The 18,472-nt window shown below is 46.2% G+C and overlaps 2 protein-coding genes across 2 annotated transcripts in view; one reads left to right on the forward strand and one right to left on the reverse strand.

Annotated features, from left to right (window-relative positions):
* The window catches only part of ctsz (cathepsin Z), a 471,668-nt gene that overhangs the window by 353,961 nt on the left and 99,235 nt on the right, over nt 1-18,472 (forward strand). The window lies entirely within an intron of this gene.
* LOC308335826 (casein kinase II subunit alpha-like) lies at nt 2,932-4,272 on the reverse strand (the record flags this gene model as incomplete). The annotated part of the gene is made up of 1 exon (XM_080793043.1): nt 2,932-4,272. The coding sequence occupies one exon, from the start codon at nt 4,270-4,272 to the stop codon at nt 2,932-2,934; it is 1,341 nt and encodes a 446-aa protein (XP_080649169.1).

Genomic DNA, 18,472 nt, shown 5'->3' on the forward strand with positions numbered 1-18,472 from the left:
TATCACATGGAACTATGTTTTTGGGGCGTAGTGATATGGACACAAAAAAAACTGTTCCGTGTTATAGAGGGGTAAACAATGAACGAAAGTTGCGCTAATATTTTAGAAATAGGACGTTTAGTTTTGTGGATTCATGATTTACGTTTAATGCGTGCCCCCTGTGCCCCCCCCCCCCACCCCACCCCCACCCCACAGAATGACCGGAACCTACTTAATATTTCACCAAAACCAGAGCAGAACTCCCACCAGGGGGACTCAGGCAATCAATGAATATACAGTTGAAACCACTATATTAATTAATGGCAAGTATTTCCCACAGTTAAACAAATCTGAACTATCCCTTTAACCCATTCTGAACGGTGTTAGCATCATGTCGTGCTTTAGCTATTGACAAATAGCAGATCTACAAGCTCGTAGCGCGCCACTGAGTGGCGCGCTACGAGCTTGTAGGTCTGCTATTTTTGAGAAATCGAAGAACGACTGACATTTTTTAGAATCTGATCTCAGGTCAGAATGGGTTAATCAGACCAGTGTGTGTCCAGTGGAAACCTCGTATGAATCTGATCTCAGGTCAGAATGGGTTAATCAGACCAGTGTGTGTCCAGTGGAAACCTCTTGGCTGTTTGTATTATTTTTGGAAAAATATAAAAAGATACTCCTGTGGAAAGGCTATATTTTTTTACTTATATTGACCCTATAAGCAATGTAGTATTATTTAGTGTATGTAAGGTTTTGCCCACTCAAATGGTACCTCGTCAGATAATCCCCACATATCCTACAACAACTTCTGTGAACAGACTTCACTGTAGTAGCTTTTCATAGATTATATTTGTACTTAGGCTGTTCTGCTGTCATGAAAGTTTATATAGTTATAGAAATTCAAAGTCCTGCAGCCGTCTGCTGTCCAGCCTCTCCCACCAACCCCTCACTGGGGAACATTCTGGGAGGAAAACAGAAACGGGGTGAGTCGTCTTGTTACCGTATGACCTGCAGGCAGCATTCATGGATGAGACAGACGCATACGCACGCACTACGTTCTACTGTTACTACTGTACTACTGTAAATAATGTATCCTCCTTACCGACATGTTTGCACCATTGGTGAGATGCGAAAATACTTTTCGCTGTGCTGTACTTGTACTGTTATATTGACAATAAATGTAATCTCATCTCATCTCAGTATACACATTCACTACAACTCGAAAGGCTTATTTTTATGAAAGAGCTGTTATTTTTTACACAAAATATAAATTTGATGTCTTAAATGTCAACAAAGGAGGAAAAAAAAATCTTTCAGGGAACGTAGTATGATGATCCTCGACCCACCCAGACAGATGGATTTCCTGAACCTGTGGAAATGAAGTACAGTCAGATGGAGACATTATACTGAAGCCTAAAAACACCCGGCCGCTTCTGTGGTTTGCGGCATCGTAACCTGGCCTCACCAGGCTTTGAATTCCCACCACCTCGGAGGAAAAAGCCTGGTCTCCGTTTCAAAAGTCCGTATCATCCTGTCGGGAGCGGATGATGATATCGTTATACGTCGTGTTGTAGTCATTGTTTTTGTAGTCGACAGGCAGGAACAACAGGCGGCAACTTCCTTTTCGGTTTGAGGGAAAAGGAAGTCCCTGCCTGTCGACTATACAAAACAACATGACGTAACGATACCATCCGCTCCCGACAGGATCATACATACCCTAAATGAAATGGTGCCCAGGCTATAGCGACATTGAGGGGGCGGAAACTGAACGCTCCAGCGCTAGTCAAGCAGAGCTGGAGTGTGACTGACAAGTGGTTGTTTTAAAAATGTATTGTTTTCATCGAGGGCGGCACAAAAATATAGTCAATAAAGTCAATATAATTACATTGTTTTTGCAAATCATAAAACAAGGTATCCGAGAATAACCTGTGACATCATGTCTTCTTTCATTAACATAACCTGTGACATCATGTCTTCTTTCATTAACATCACCTTCTTTCATTTTTTTTACAGAGGTAACGGCCATTACAAATCACACCAGTGTGAAGTGAGGGGCGCTCTTATCATCATCATGCATCATCTCATACTGGCCAATCAGAATGCCTGTTGCCACAAATGTACGTCATGTTTGGCGGGCATTTGACCTCATCTTTCCTTTCATTGTCAATGGCAAATATTGAGACATGTGCGGTCAAAAGCTGTATATAGGAGGGGCGCTATATAGCGCCACCTCAAAAATGATGTTCATGCCTTGTCTACCCGTCTCCCGTAGATTCCGGCGCATTCCGTCATCTCCCGTAGATTCCAGCGCATTCCGTCATCTCCCGTAGATTCCGGCGCATTCCGTCATCTCCCGTAGATTCCGGCGCATTCCGTCATCTCCCGTAGATTCCGGCGCATTCCGTCATCTCCCGTAGATTCCGGCGCATTCCGTCATCTCCCGTAGATTCCAGCATATTCCGTCATCTCCCGTAGATTAATCCCGCGCATTCGTTTAACTTCCCGTCCATGCAGGGGCTCCCACCATAGCCGCCACCGGGGGCCGCCATTGGACTGAATGAAGCCCCACGAAGAGAACTGAGATGTCGTCGTAGCTCTGTCGTAATTCACCTTTAGCAAAGCCCCGCCCCTCTCCCACTTAGACACTCCCACTCGGACACTTTCCAGCCTCAGGCTCATTCATTCCAATGTAAATACCATGGATTACAACACATTAAATACTGGTTCATTTTTTTAACTAGATCTTCAAAATCTCTTCAAAATCATCAGGCCTGCCATACTGTATGCACTGGAAGAATATGTGTGTGACATTTGTTTTTTAAAACAACGTTTTTATCACAATAGGAAAACTATTGCTGGAGAGGTTTGTCCAACCCTATGTTATGCTTAGCTGTGATTGGACCATAGCAGTTTGGGGAGGTCAATTCAACGGCTCTGTGGCGTTTCCGTCCGTCAGTGGGTTGCGGTGGCGGGTACGGTGGCCGCCCCCCCCTGCACCAGGGCGCTGGGCGGGGGCGGGGCAGCAGCCGCGGCAGAGAGGAGGGGGGGTTGGGGTGGGTCGGTGGGGGGCCCCGCCCCCGCCCCCTGCACCGGCGCAGCGGCGGCAGCAGACGCCGCCGGCGGCAACGCGGAGGAGATGCAGGTGGGCGTGCTGGCCGCCGTGCCGACGGAGCTAGCGGCCGCGGCAGTCGTCGTCGTCGTCGTCCCACTGCTGCCTTCGGCGGCTGGCAGCGGCGGCGACTTGGGCGGTGGCGGCACCGCTGCCGCCACCGCGGTGGCGTCGGCGCCTCCGTCCTGGTCCCGCACCACGGGGTAGAAGTACGGGTGCTCCATGGCCTCGCGCGCCGTCAGCCGCGCGGCGTGGTCGTAGCGCAGCAGCTTGTCCAGGAAGTCCAGCGCCTCGGGCGTCGCCAGGTGCTGGTTCTCGCCGGTGACGAAGCGCTCCCAGCGCTTGCGCGAGTGGCGCCCCAGGACGGCGCTGAGGCGCGGCTCCAGCTCGATGTTGTACTTGTCCACGTAGTCGTGCAGCTCCTCGGTGCCCAGCACCCGGGCGATCCTGGCCAGCTGGTCGTAGTTGTCCTGGCCCTGGAAGAAGTGCTCCTTGCGGAACACCATGCCGGCCAGCATGCAGCCCAGGCTCCACATGTCCAGGCTGTAGTCGTACATCTGGTAGTCCACCAGCAGCTCGGGGCCCTTGAAGAAGCGCGAGGCCACGCGCACGTTGTACTCCTTGCCCGGGTGGTAGAACTCCGCCAGGCCCCAGTCGATGAGGCGCAGCTGGCGCCGCGCGTGGTCGATCATCACGTTCTGGGGCTTGACGTCGCGGTGGATGACGCCCATGCTGTGGCAGCAGTCGAGCGCGCGCAGGATCTCGTAGGCGTAGAAGCGCACGTCGCGGTCGCTCAGCGTGGGGTACAGCGCCTTGCTGTCGGCGTTGGCCACGTGCTCGAAGACGAGCGCGGGCGTCTGCGACACGGGGTCCCGCACGATGTCCTTCAGGCCGATGATGTTGGGCCCGCCGCGCAGGTTCTCCAGGATCTTGATCTCGCGGCGGATCTTGATCTTGTTCTTCACCGGCTTGAGGATCTTCACCACCACCGTCTGGCCGTCTGTGACGTTGACGGCCTCGAACACCTCGCTGTACTTCCCGCGGCCCACCTTGCGCACCAGCTGGAAGTGGTCCTGGCGGCCCCAGCGCACCGCCAGCGCCTCGTAGTCCCAGTACTCGCGGGGCCGCTGCAGCGTGTTCACCTCGGCGTACACGCGCGCTCGGCTCGGCGCCGGTCCCGCCATGTCCCACAGCTCGGCGGCGGGTCGGGTCGTACCGGGACGAAGATGGACAGACGGAGCACGAGAACCAGGAGGGGTCGGAAGGGGGGGGAGGGTCTTCTTGTTCCAAAGGGGACGGGACAGGCAGAGGTATGGGTGAGGGAGGAGAGGCACTAGTGGCGTCTTTGGACGGCTATCCGTTCCGACTCGACGATCAATAAAACTTCTTCTTCGCGTTGCAGTTGCAGTTTGTGGTTCTGTCCGTTCTGTCCGTTCTGTCCGTTGTGTCCGTTGTGTCCGTTCTGTCCGTTGTGTCCCTGCATCGCCGGTGGATCCTCTTGGTGTGTTTTGATCTCCGCCGCGCTCTGAGACAATATGGCCGAGCGGCGTCACCGTTCGCTCAGATGACAGAATCGATGTTTTCCCCCGTCGATGTCATCGATGACGACGTGCGCGGGTAACGACCAACAATGGCGCCCCCTTCTGGATGGGTCAGGTAAACCAGTAAGACGCGCAAACGCGGGAAGCGAACGCAGCTGAGACCCTGCAGATCATGTCTGTCTGTCTGTCTGTGTGTCTGTCCCGCTGTTACTGTATATATTGACCTGGCCCCTTGTGTGCCCATATATGGAGCTGAGTGGACCTGGCCCCTTTTGTGCCCATATATGGAGCTGAGTGATTGCTGATGCAACACACTCCATATTTGGATAGCGGGACAGACAGACACACAGTGTCTATTCCCACAGAAAAATTGTACAATTACTACATCAAAAGTATAGTCAACAAATAATACTGTACTGTAATACTGGGGAAGCAGCTTTTTGCTTCTTTTTTTTTTAATATATTTTTTATCCCACGATTTTGTAACCCATTTTTCACCCCTGTGTCAATCATCTACTGTGATCCTGGGCTCTACACACCCTCCGCCAACCTGGGGAGAGCAACGGACTTGAACTCATGCTTCTCAGCTTTTTGCTTCTACGGGCCGTCGGCATGGAACAAGCTCCCACTGTACCTTCGTCAGGCAGCCTCTGTAGACATTTTTAAAGCTCAGCTCAAGACCCACTTCTACAACATTGCTTTTAATTTATCTTTTATTTTTTATTTTTATTATTCATGTCCTCACTGTATTGCATTACTGCTTGTTTTTTAATGTTGTTGCCTTGCTTTTCTTTTATTCTCCATTTTTTGTAAAGCACTTTGAGCTGCATTGTATGTCATGAAAGGTGCTATACAAATAAAGTTTTATTATAATTAATAATACTGTAACTGGCCATGCGTGTGTGTAACCCATGTTTATAATTGTATATGTATGTCTGTATTTGTATATGGTCACAGTACCATCTGCATCAGTTCACAGCTCATCACACCACTCACTCACTCACTCACTCACTCACACCAGTTTGGAATCAGCAATCACCACCACACCCTAGTAGTATGAAGCACAGCACTTTTGTCTCATGCAGTCAGAGAGGTGCACATCACTGGCTGTGGCAGGTCTGTATCCCTTCTTCGACAAACATTTTTACCATTTTACTCTTCATTACAATACATGATATTAACACTGACATGATGATTGGTTTCAGACCTCCAAATACTACACTGGCGAACCGAACTGATGAGCTGTGGAACTTGAGAACTGAATTGGTGAGTTTATTGTTTGAAATGTTTGAAGTGTTTGAAGTGTTTTGTTTGCAGGTTTCGGTTATTTTCATTTGATGTTTGAAACTTAAAAAAGGATTATTTTGATTTGACATTTGTAAATGCTTGTTTGAAATGTGTATAATGCTTGTAGATCAGCTACTTTGATTATTATTTTTGATAAGATATTTAATTTGGCCTTTTTGTGTTCAGGCCACGTTTTTCCCTTTTATTCCATGAATGACCCCATACTCCATATAATAATAATAATAATAATAATATTAACTCCATATACACTCTCAAGACACTGCCTCACATTACTTACTATTTTCGAGCAGATTGCCCAAACTGTAAACTACTTTTGGTACCAATAGCTTTTTAAATCTTAAACAAAAGAAAATGCAAAATCTCAAATATATAAAAAATATTTAAAAAAATGTATCTAAAAAAATACTAAAACAGTCTGTAACAAGCAAAAAAAACCCAGCAAGTTTGATTGAAACTGTTCTTTTGAAACTGTGTTGCCTTATCGTAAACTTGCTTGCTGTGGTGGTCATTCATGGTCATATTTATTGTCATGTCACTTATTGGTGTTAGTGAATCACCTGCCCATGCAGTCGTCATCAGTCACGTGATGTGACGACTGGGTTTAAAAGGGAGTTGTCACACATACAGCCGATTATCACCTGATGAAGGCCCGTTCGTTCACGGCCAAAACGTTGTGTCTTTATGGTGTATTGAATAAAAAGCAAACACCTTGGAGAAAACCTGTGTGCGGATTCTCTTCTCTTCACTGCCTCACATTAACCCTCTGACTTGGAAATGACTGACTTTGGACAAACAAATGAACAATTGACTGACAATTGGCAGTAATGAAATGATAAGGAACTATATACTGTCTGATATTAAACATGAACAATACATGATGTGATTATATTCAGGGTGTTGTAATTAATTGAACACGCTGTCACGAGTCCCAAGTGCAAACGGCACTGGCTGGCAAACAGCCAGACATTAAAGATAAAAGGATAAGACACAAAACAATGATTCCATGTATTCAGTAGGTAGTATTAATACTACCTCTACTGAATGCATTGAGGTGCGTTCCTGGTCCTTCCTGCACCCAGACATTGTCTTTACCAGACTGCCCTGTTGGCAGAAGGACTGTAACTATGTTTGACTAGATCGTCTCAATGTCCTCACGCAACGCGCCAACATTATGATCAGTATTCTGTGTAATTCGAGCAGACCGAGCGTTTGAATTGTGACAGAACTGGAATGTTCACAATTAATTCTGCTGTTACATGAGTCGGTTTATCATTAAAGCTGTTAACCCATTCTGACCCGAGGACGATTCTACAAATCCTGACGGGTTTTCAGAAAAATCCATGTTTCTATGTCAGTCGTTCTCAAACATGTTCATGTCAAAGGAACTCCAAAGACATGTGTATATGACCCCCGACCCCCATCTGAAAATATGTTGCTCCAGAGACCCCCCCCCGCATGAAGCAAAGATTTGAGTTGAAAACGTTCGCTCTGAAAGAATATATATATTAAAAAGAAAGTGCAGTTCTGTCCTGAATATTCTTCATACATTAATACCGACTCATTGCAGTAAAGAAAGCTCCGCCCACGGGCCACGCCCGTATGTAACGCCCTACACAGCCTCGACCGCCTCGCCCCGCTGGCTCGTATGCAAAGATAAAGATGTAAATTAGATCTCTGGCACGCCATGTAGACCGATACCAGCTGGGTTCATTTGTTCACCTGGCAGCCTGTCGTTTTGGCCATTCGTTATTGTTGTGTTTTTCCTTGCTTTACTCTATACAATATACAATACAATGGGCTTTATTGGCATGAGAAAACATTGGTTTGTATTACATTGCCAAAGCAGAAGCACAATACAATACAATACAATACAATACAATACAATACAATCAAAACAAAAATGATGTAGGCTACATTTGAGAGTCAGAATCTTCAATAGATTGATTGATTGATTGAATACTTTATTGAAAATATATTTCAAAAGGATAAATTCACAAGAAAGCTGTTAGGCTGGTTTCCATTGTGGTCCTCTTGGGGAAAGGGGAAGGGGAGCAACAGACATGTTGTTTCCATTGTGGTCCTCTTGGGGAAAGGGGAAGGGGAGCAACAGACAATAAACGGTTCAATACAGACACAAACGGGAGGCAAAAAGCAAAACACAAAACAAAAAACACAAGAAACAAAATTCATATAAACTGACCAATAAAACCAATGGATTTCTTTTCTTTTTTCCCCCTTACTTTTTTCTTTTTTCATTTATCAATTTCTATAGTGTCACTGTGGAGTAAGAGCTATATAGCGTCTTGCTTTTTAAATGTCTAAACATTGTAAGTTGTGTTTTTTGTAACTAAGTGTCAGCTAGCAGCCTAACAACATGGATGCCTTGGTATGCAGCGTATAGACAATGGAAGCGTTGACACAGTGACGTGATAGTGGTTTGGCAGCTTTCACAATGCGGTACTGCATGTTTTTCATGCTGGTCAACAACAAACAGAAAAGGGAGTGTCTGATACTGTAAGCAGGTGAGGCAGGAGTGAGTTCTATAATTACACGCCTCTCTAGCCTGTGGGAGAACAGTCTGGTGCATCTCAGAGGCTACAGGTTACAGAGCAGTCTGGTGCATCTCCAAGGCTACAGGTTACAGAGCAGTCTGGTGCATCTCAGAGGCTACAGGTTACAGAGCAGTCTGCTGCATCTCAGAGGCTACAGGTTACAGAGCAGTCTGCTGCATCTCAGAGGCTACAGGTTACAGAGCAGTCTGCTGCATCTCAGAGACTACAGGTTACAGAGCAGTCTGCTGCATCTCAGAGGCTACAGGTTACAGAGCAGTCTGCTGCATCTCAGAGACTACAGGTTACAGAGCAGTCTGCTGCATCTCAGAGACTACAGGTTACAGAGCAGTCTGCTGCATCTCCAAGGCTACAGGTTACAGAGCAGTCTGGTGCATCTCAGAGGCTACAGGTTACAGAGCAGTCTGCTGCATCTCAGAGGCTACAGGTTACAGAGCAGTCTGCTGCATCTCAGAGGCTACAGGTTACAGAGCAGTCTGCTGCATCTCAGAGACTACAGGTTACAGAGCAGTCTGCTGCATCTCAGAGGCTACAGGTTACAGAGCAGTCTGCTGCATCTCAGAGACTACAGGTTACAGAGCAGTCTGCTGCATCTCAGAGGCTACAGGTTACAGAGCAGTCTGCTGCATCTCAGAGGCTACAGGTTACAGAGCAGTCTGGTGCATCTCATCTCAGAGGCTACAGGTTACAGAGCAGTCTGGTGCATCTCAGAGGCTACAGGTTACAGAGCAGTCTGCTGCATCTCAGAGGCTACAGGTTACAGAGCAGTCTGGTGCATCTCATCTCAGAGGCTACAGGTTACAGAGCAGTCTGGTGCATCTCAGAGGCTACAGGTTACAGAGCAGTCTGGTGCATCTCATCTCAGAGGCTACAGGTTACAGAGCAGTCTGGTGCATCTCAGAGGCTACAGGTTACAGAGCAGTCTGGTGCGTCTCATCTCAGAGGCTACAGGTTACAGAGCAGTCTGGTGCATCTCATCTCAGAGGCTACAGGTTACAGAGCAGTCTGGTGCATCTCATCTCAGAGGCTACAGGTTACAGAGCAGTCTGGTGCATCTCAGAGACTACAGGTTACAGAGCAGTCTGCTGCATCTCAGAGACTACAGGTTACAGAGCAGTCTGCTGCATCTCCAAGGCTACAGGTTACAGAGCAGTCTGGTGCATCTCAGAGGCTACAGGTTACAGAGCAGTCTGCTGCATCTCATCTCAGAGGCTACAGGTTACAGAGCAGTCTGGTGCATCTCATCTCAGAGGCTACAGGTTACAGAGCAGTCTGGTGCATCTCAGAGACTACAGGTTACAGAGCAGTCTGCTGCATCTCAGAGACTACAGGTTACAGAGCAGTCTGGTGCATCTCATCTCAGAGACTACAGGTTACAGAGCAGTCTGGTGCATCTCCGAGGCTACAGGTTATAGCAGTCTGGTGCATCTCAGAGACTACAGGTTACAGAGCAGTCTGGTGCATCTAATCTCAGAGGCTACAGGTTACAGGAGGAAAGGAAGGGACTGGAGAAACTCAGACACTTTTTTAAGTCCTTATTTTATTATCAGGTAGAAAAGTTAAAAAGAAAAAAAAAAGAGACAACTAAGCAGCTATAGGTCCTCCACCCTGGCTGTCAACCAACGAGAGGCTTTTTGAGCTGCTGATCTGATCCAAGCCACAGACAGACAGACAGACAGACAGACAGACAGACAGACAGACAGACAGACACTATGGCCTTCCTGCTGTTGGCTGCTTTGGCTCTCATTTCACTGGGTGAGTAACTTAACTTACAGCTTCTCTAAAACCACCGACGTGTATACAGCTCATTCCAGTGGGTGAGTTATAGGCAGGGGGGGTTTAGGTTTAGGTTTTGGTTTATTTATTTAGCATAAAGTACAAAAAATAGACAATAACATATCAAAGAAACAAAAATACAATGCAAGGAAGGGAAGAAGCCAGAAGGCTAATATGGAATCCTTTCCTGAAGGAAGAGGTCATATAGGTTTTAAAGATTAAAAGTTCATGAAGAACAGTACATAAATCTACAAGTTGGCAAAGGGGGGGCAGCTGTGCAGTAAAGAAATAAAAACACAGACTGCACAAAAAAACAGAAATAAACAATACAAACACACAAAAGTGGTGGTGGTGGTGGTGATGTTGACCATGGAGAGGCTATACTGTATTTCCACAATCTCTCCAGAGCAGGTCAGCGTATACAGTAGTAATAATAATAATAATAATAATAATAGTAGGCCACATTGCATATTTCTGTGGTGGCAATTTGTTTTTTGCTGATCTACAAGCTCAGCATGAGTGCGGCGCGTTTTGAGCTTGTATTGATCAGCTATTTATTGTTGCTGTATTTGAATTGAAATCCTGAATAATGTTTTTTCGTGAAAAGTAACCTTTTTTTTAAATTAAATTTCAAAAGCATTTAGTTATAGTTATGTTATCTTCATGAACTAAAATACAAATATGTATTAAGTGGACATAAAAAAAAAAAAAAAGACTATAACATTTTAATAGGCTATACTAGTCATTCAGCTATACTAATATAGACTGAAGTAATGAAAGCGGGTCATGTTTGCATGTTTGGAATTGTATAAACGGCTGAAATCAATAACCTATCAGTATTGATATGTGATATGATGCCCATGTATGAGTTACAGCAACATGAACCTCAGACTATAGTGGAGTGCCTCAGGGCTCTGAACTAGAGCGTCTCTCTTTGTTCTGTTGTTGTGGGGATGGAAATAAAAGCTTTTTGCTGTAGTGTCGCGTGCGTTATAGAGCCCTCCCCCTTTCAGAAAAAACGAGTGGCCCAGGAAATCAAACCCCAATGCATTCTCCCATATAGGCACTTAGGCATTTAATTTATTTAAAGACGGTTACGCCGCGGACAAAGCCAACTCGGATCGTGACAAATCATGACAATGAACACAATGTTTTGGGGCCGATCAAATAATTAATTTATAAGACGAAAAACAAAACAAATAGTGTTGTCTCCTGACTCTATTTTCTTCTTTCTAATGATTTGATCGGCCCCAAAACATTGTGTTCATTCTGTTAGAAAGAAGAAAATAAAGGCAGGAGACAACACTATTTGTTTTGTTTTTCTTCTTGTAAATTATTTGATCGGCCCCAAAACATAGTGTTCATTGTCATGATTTGTCACGATCCGAGTTGGCTTTGTCCGCGGCGTAACCGTCTTTAAATAAATACTTTAAGAAATGCCTATGGAGAAAAATGCATTGGGATTCATTTCCTGGGCCACTCGTTGTTCTGAAAGAGGGAGGGACTGCGACGCTCTATAGGACTGATATTGTCCTTCTAATGCGTGAGGGGGCCGTGTTGAGGGGCCGTGTTGAGGGGGCCTTCTAATGCGTGAGGGGGCCGTGTTGAGGGGCCGTGTTGAGGGGGCCTTCTAATGCGTGAGGGGGCCGTGTTGAGGGGCCGTGTTGAGGGGGCCTTCTAATGCGTGAGGGGGCCGTGTTGAGGGGCCGTGTTGAGGGGGCCTTCTAATGCGTGAGGGGGCCGTGTTGAGGGGCCGTGTTGAGGGGGCCTTCTAATGCGTGAGGGGGCCGTGTTGAGGGGCCGTGTTGAGGGGGCCTTCTAATGCGTGAGGGGGCCGTGTTGAGGGGCCGTGTTGAGGGGGCCTTCTAATGCGCGAGGGGGCCGTGTTGTTTTCAATTAATTAGTTTCATGTATTATATTTAGTGTTTGTCTTTCTTCCAGGTGAAGGCATCATGATGGGCACTGAGGTGAAGCCTCACTCTCATCCCTACATGGCATCCATACAGGTACCGTACCACTTGGTTTTGATTTGATTTGATTTGATTTATTTGATGTATTCACGATACAATTCATAGGAGAGCAGTACAGAATTATCAGGATTGCACAAAATGTCAGAGGACTTATTTCCATTGTGATCAAAAAATAAAATAAAATAAATAAATAAATAAATAAATAAATAAATAAATAAATAAATAAATAAATAAATAAATAGTTACAGCATATGATAAGAAGAACATGTGTACTAACATTACAATACTAATGACATTTACAACCGGCCGTCATAGATCAATGAACAAAAGACAACAAATAGATATAAATAGATAAATACTAATACTAACTTATTGCCCTTCAGCCACTTTTTCAACTAATTTAAAAAGATAATTAGAGACTGGGCAAATTTCATTTCCCTTGGGATTTTGTTCCGGTCCTCTACCCCTGTATATTTCAATGAGCAATTCAATTTCTACCTACCCTGCTATGTCTCAGGTTTGGTGGTTTAACCCATTCTGACCTGAGATCAGATTCATACGAGGTTTTCCACTGGACACACACTGGTCTGATTAACCCATTCGGACCTGAGATCAGATTCTAAAAATGTCAGTCGCTCTTCGATTTTTCAAAAATAGCAGACCTACAAGCTCGTATCGCGCCACTCGGTGGCGCGCTATGAGCTTGTAGATCTGCTATTTTTCAATAGCTAAAGCATAACATGATGCTAACACCAAAATGGGTGCCAGGTCAGAATGGGTTAATATCAGCTACATTAGCCCTTGTGTTCAAACTATGGTCTGGTCAAAGTTTACTTTTTTTTTTCTTTTTGCTTTATAACATGTACAGTATATAATATGTACTCATACATCCATACCAGGGACACATAGACATCAAAGCCCTTTTACCCGTATGCAAAACAACTGCCCTTTCCAGAACTCGCATGCAGCATTATTTAATTTAACTTGCATGGTGAAATAAATGTAAATGCCTCTCCTCTCCTTTCCATGCCAGCATTCAGGAGAATTGCTTTTTTTCTCTGAAGTCTCCATAGATAGATCCATACATCTCTACTAGCTAAAGAGCGCTGGGTTGCGCCCCGAAAATAGCTGATCTTCAAGCTTGCAGATCTGCCATTTTTGTCCAAAAGAACCCTCTTTATACAGGATTTCAGCGTTTTGATTGATTGATTGAAATATTTATTAACAGTTTGCAGAATTACAGTATACATTTCAAGCACAAACTCAATACAAAGACTGTTAACTGTGAGTGGACGACCCGATTAAGCATTACACTTGTTTACAAGAGGGTCCGCCATGTTCAATTCATCGGCCATGGTTTCCAAGTACTTATACATCTACATATATACATTACCTCCTCACAGGTTCCGGGGAGAGGAGGGGTCCTCAGGCATGTGTGTGGAGGAGTTCTGGTGGACCTGCAGTGGGTCATGACCTCTGCTCACTGCCTCCGATGGTAAGAACAACCTTCTGTATCTGTAACTGTTCTGTCTATGTGTTGTACTCTGCTCACTGCCTCCGATGGTGAGAAGAACCTTATGTATCTGTAACTGTTCTGTCTATGTGTTGTACTCTGCTCACTGCCTCCGATGGTGAGAACAACCTTCTGTATCTGTAACTGTTCTGTCTATGTGTTGTACTCTGCTCACTGCCTCCGATGGTAAGAACAACCTTCTGTATCTGTAACTGTTCTGTCTATGTGTTGTACTCTGCTCACTGCCTCCGATGGTGAGAAGAACCTTATGTATCTGTAACTGTTCTGTCTATGTGTTGTACTCTGCTCACTGCCTCCAATGGTGAGAACAACCTTCTGTATCTGTAACTGTTCTGTCTATGTGTTGTACTCTGCTCACTGCCTCCGATGGTGAGAACAACCTTCTGTATCTGTAACTGTTCTGTCTATGTGTTGTACTCTGCTCACTGCCTCCGATGGTGAGAACAACCTTCTGTATCTGTAACTGTTCTGTCTATACATGTGTTGTACTCTGCTCACTGCCTCCGATGGTGAGAAGAACCTTATGTATCTGTAACTGTTCTGTGTTGTACTCTGCTGTAATGTAATGTAACAAGTCACAGAGTGTCCTCAATGGGAATCCTATACTAATCCTATAACATGAACTAAACAGTCACCGTGTGACATAAACATCCAACTATAACAGGCAGGAATGTGGGGTTTTGTGTGGCTCTGTGTGGACCCAGCTAGCCTCTCACTGCAACAGAGAACACAATGAAGCACATTAGCTTCCTTATAGCCTCTACACTGCAGCTGTCCTTCATTTAATTGACACAATCTGCTGCAGGTGTGCCTGTTGAGCTGGCACTTATAAAGCCAGCCCTGTCACCTGTCACTCACAGACACCTCGACCCCGCCTGCTGCCACATTTATAGTTTTACTAACGTTTTTTTAGTGTATAAAGTATCTGTTGTCTTGTTTCAACAGGAAGTCCAAGCTGACGGTGGTGTTGGGAGCTCACTCCCTGAGCCCAGAACCTTCTCAGCAGATCTTTGGCACCACCAAGAAGCTCCGTCGATTCGTTTGGGGATATTATGCCCACGACATCGGCCTGATCAAGGTGAATAAATAACTGGGGGTGGGTGTACTGTATACCCTAGGGTAGGTACCCTATACCCTAACATGTTCTTCAGGGCGGCTGTGGCTCAGGAGGTAGAGCAGGTCGTCCAATGATCGGCATGTTGGTGGACTCTCGGGCATGAAGGAAGCATGAGTTCAAGTCCGTTGCTCTCCCCTTGTCCCCCATATATGGGGACTAGGTTGGTCTCCCCTTGTCCCCCATATATGGGGACTAGGTTGGTCTCCCCTTGTCCCCCATATATGGGGACTAGGTTGGTCTCCCCTTGTCCCCCATATATGGGGACTAGGTTGGTCTCCCCTTGTCCCCCATATATGGGGACTAGGTTGGTCTCCCCTTGTCCCCCATATATGGGGACTAGGTTGGTGGAGGGTGTGTAGAGCCCAGGGTCACATTAGATGATTGACATGATGGGTGAAAAAATGGGTTACAAAAATCGTGGGATAAAAAAATATATATAAAAAAAAAAGAAAAAAAGATATGAAGTCATTTCATGCAACACATGACAATGAAATCCCTTTGACTCTCAATTGCAGCTGGATCGCACCGCCACGTTAACCCGGGCCGTGCGCACCGTCCGGTACCAGCGGGGGGGTCAGAACCCGGACCCCGCCCCCCGGGCCTGCGGGTTCTTCTCATGGGGCTGCAGCCCCCCCCCCACCCAGCCCACCTCCTCCTCCTCCTCCTACTACCCCCCCATTGGCTCCGATGTGGTCACGGCGGGCTGGGGGCGTGGCGGGAACTGGATGAACTCCAACGGCGGTGGCGGCGGGACGGCGCTCAGTGAGACGGTGCTCAGCGAGGCCACCGTGGAGGTGAAGGTCCAGAGCTTCTGCTCCGTCAGCACCGCCGACTACGCCCAGCTGCTCTGCGCCACCGCGTACCGCAACTGCTACGGCTGCGCCTGCGAGGTACGTTTCAGTGTGTTTTTAAAACCCGTTCTGACCTGAGATCAGATTCTAAAAAAAAATGTCTTTCTACGGTACGTCCGGACAGTTTTCCATTCTGACCTGAGATCAGATTAAAAAAAAAATGTCTTCTACGGTACGTCCGGACAATTTTCCATTCTGACCTGAGATCAGATTCTAAAAAAAACGGCTGGCCAGGGGGAGGCAGTATAGAGACCAGTTCCTTTCCCCTCCATCATGCGCCCCCGGCTGGCCAGGGGGAGGCAGTATAGAGACCAGTTCCTTTCCCCTCCATCAGGCGCCCCGGCTGGCCAGGGGGAGGCAATATAGAGACCAGTTCCTTTCCCCTCCATCAGGCGCCCCGGCTGGCCAGGGGGAGGCAGTATAGAGACCAGTTCCTTTCCCCCTCCATCAGGCTCCCCGGCTGGCCAGGGGGAGGCAGTATAGAGACCAGTTTTCTCATTGTGTGTTTGTTTGTTGTTGTTGTTCTGCAGGGTGACCTGGGCAACCCTCTGCTTCTGGAGGGCGTGGTTGTGGGCGTGACCACCCAGTGGGCGTGGCAGACGTGCGGCCGCATCGGAACGCACGCCATGTACTACACCTACACGCTGGTGGCCAGACACGCCCCCTGGATCGCACGCATCATGGAGGAGGAGTCGGGAGAGGAGGACCACAGCGCTGCTCATGGCGGCTCATTGGACCGTTTGTAGAGAGATGACGGGCTGAATAAATATACCGTATGGATATTATGGTCAGATTATAACGCTCCAGAGATATGGATTTATTTTCTTGGCGACGGCTGTCGCAGTATACGCGTCATTGTATTTTTTTTTTAATATATTTTTTATCCCACAATTTTGTAACCCATTTTTCACCCCTGTGTCAATCATCTATCTAATGTGATCCTGGGCTCTACACACCCTCCGCCAACCTGGGGAGAGCAACGGACTTGAACTCATGCTTCCTTCATGCCTGAGTGTCCAAGTTGCTCCTTTAACACCTGACAGGGGGGAGTTTCCCTGGTTGGACGTAGCGTGTGGAAGGAACACGTTATTCCAACCAGTTCCTTTCCCCTCCATCAGGCGCCCCTGCTGGCCAGGGGGAGGCAGTCATTGTATTTTTATATGAGAGAAAGGGTTCTATCGCAGTTCGCAGAGCGCAACGTTGTATTTTATATGAACTATCGCAGAGCGCAACGTTGTATTTTATTTATTCATAAGGTGTGCTAAAAAGCTTCCTTTGTACCTATCCTCGCTTTTAGAGCCGGAAGTCGCGTAAAATATTTAATTTCTGGGGGTCCTTGACATGAAATATTGAGCACCACTAATACAGAAACATATTAAGGTTTTTCAGAAAACTGTTTGGACTTTAAAGCTGTGTTTAGGAAATACTCCATTAATATAGTGGTTCAAAGGTCCCGTCGCTGTGGGAGGTCTGCTCTGGTTTGGGTGAATATCCGGTGCATTCATTAAAGGGCCACTCATTAAAAATATAAATTAATCCATGCACAAAACTAGCGTCATTTGTATTGTTGGCCTATTTCAGCGTAACATTGGTTCAACTTTGACCTCTCTGTCCCACGGAACGTAATGTTGTTTACTCTGTTGCCAGGAATCAATACACTTTTAGACATTTAGTTTGTGCCAGCGTGGGCGATTATCTTATTATCTTATTATCGCCTCTTGTCTTGATTGTTTAAACATGACGCCATGGGCCGCTATGCTCCATAACAGGCTTGATAAGCCCAAAGCTTATCACTGCAGGTTACGTCGGGTTGGGAGTTTTATCACAATAGCTTAAAGATTATATTCTGAATGGCCAATATCCATGTCACGGTTCACGTTGCAGTTCTAGTCACGCTATAGCTCTGGGATAGTACCTGTAGCCTAAAGCCGCACGGCGCACGCACACACACACACACACACACACACACACACACACACACACACACACACACACACACACACACACAGGAGGAAGGCAGTGTGACAGGTAAGGTAAGGTGTAAGGAGTGGGATCTACAAGCCCTTAGTGCGGCACCGAGTGCCGCACTAAGGGCTTGTAGATCTGCTATCTTTCAACAGCTAAAGTATAACATAGGCTGATGCTTAAAACACCAAAAGGGCTTCCCGACGGTTCCCGTTCAGAATGGTTTAAATAGAACGTGTATTTAGATGAAGGCTCTAGCACTATAGCGGGTGAAGTGAGTGTTGAGAAACCTTCGCCAGTCAATAATTAGATCAAATTTAACTTTTGTTTTATTGAAAAAAGTATTATACTATACAATATACATAGCATTGCTTTATTAGTGCATGGTTAAAATACATAAATAAATAGATTATATAATACATTTCCGGTTGTTGCGTACATGTGTCCTTTTGTCGCGACAAAAGAATAGAGTTTAGGGAATAATATATAATATGTAAAAAAAGAAAGAAAGAGAATATACCAGTGAAAGATTATATATCAAAAATAACATTTGTTTAATTGATAACACAGTATGACTTTCTGCCATAGCTGCCCCCCCCCCCCCCCCTATACAATCTACACGCTTGTAGACGGTCTGATATATTTTACGCCAAACGTTCGACCCGAGTTGTACGTTCACTTCATGGGGCTTCAGTCCAATGAAGGCTCTCCTACATTCAACAGACACTTCTATTGGTATAACAACAGCCCGC

The sequence above is a fragment of the Protomyctophum bolini genome (assembly GCF_963924005.1).
Source record: "Protomyctophum bolini genome assembly, chromosome: 20".
NCBI lineage: Eukaryota > Metazoa > Chordata > Actinopteri > Myctophiformes > Myctophidae > Protomyctophum > Protomyctophum bolini.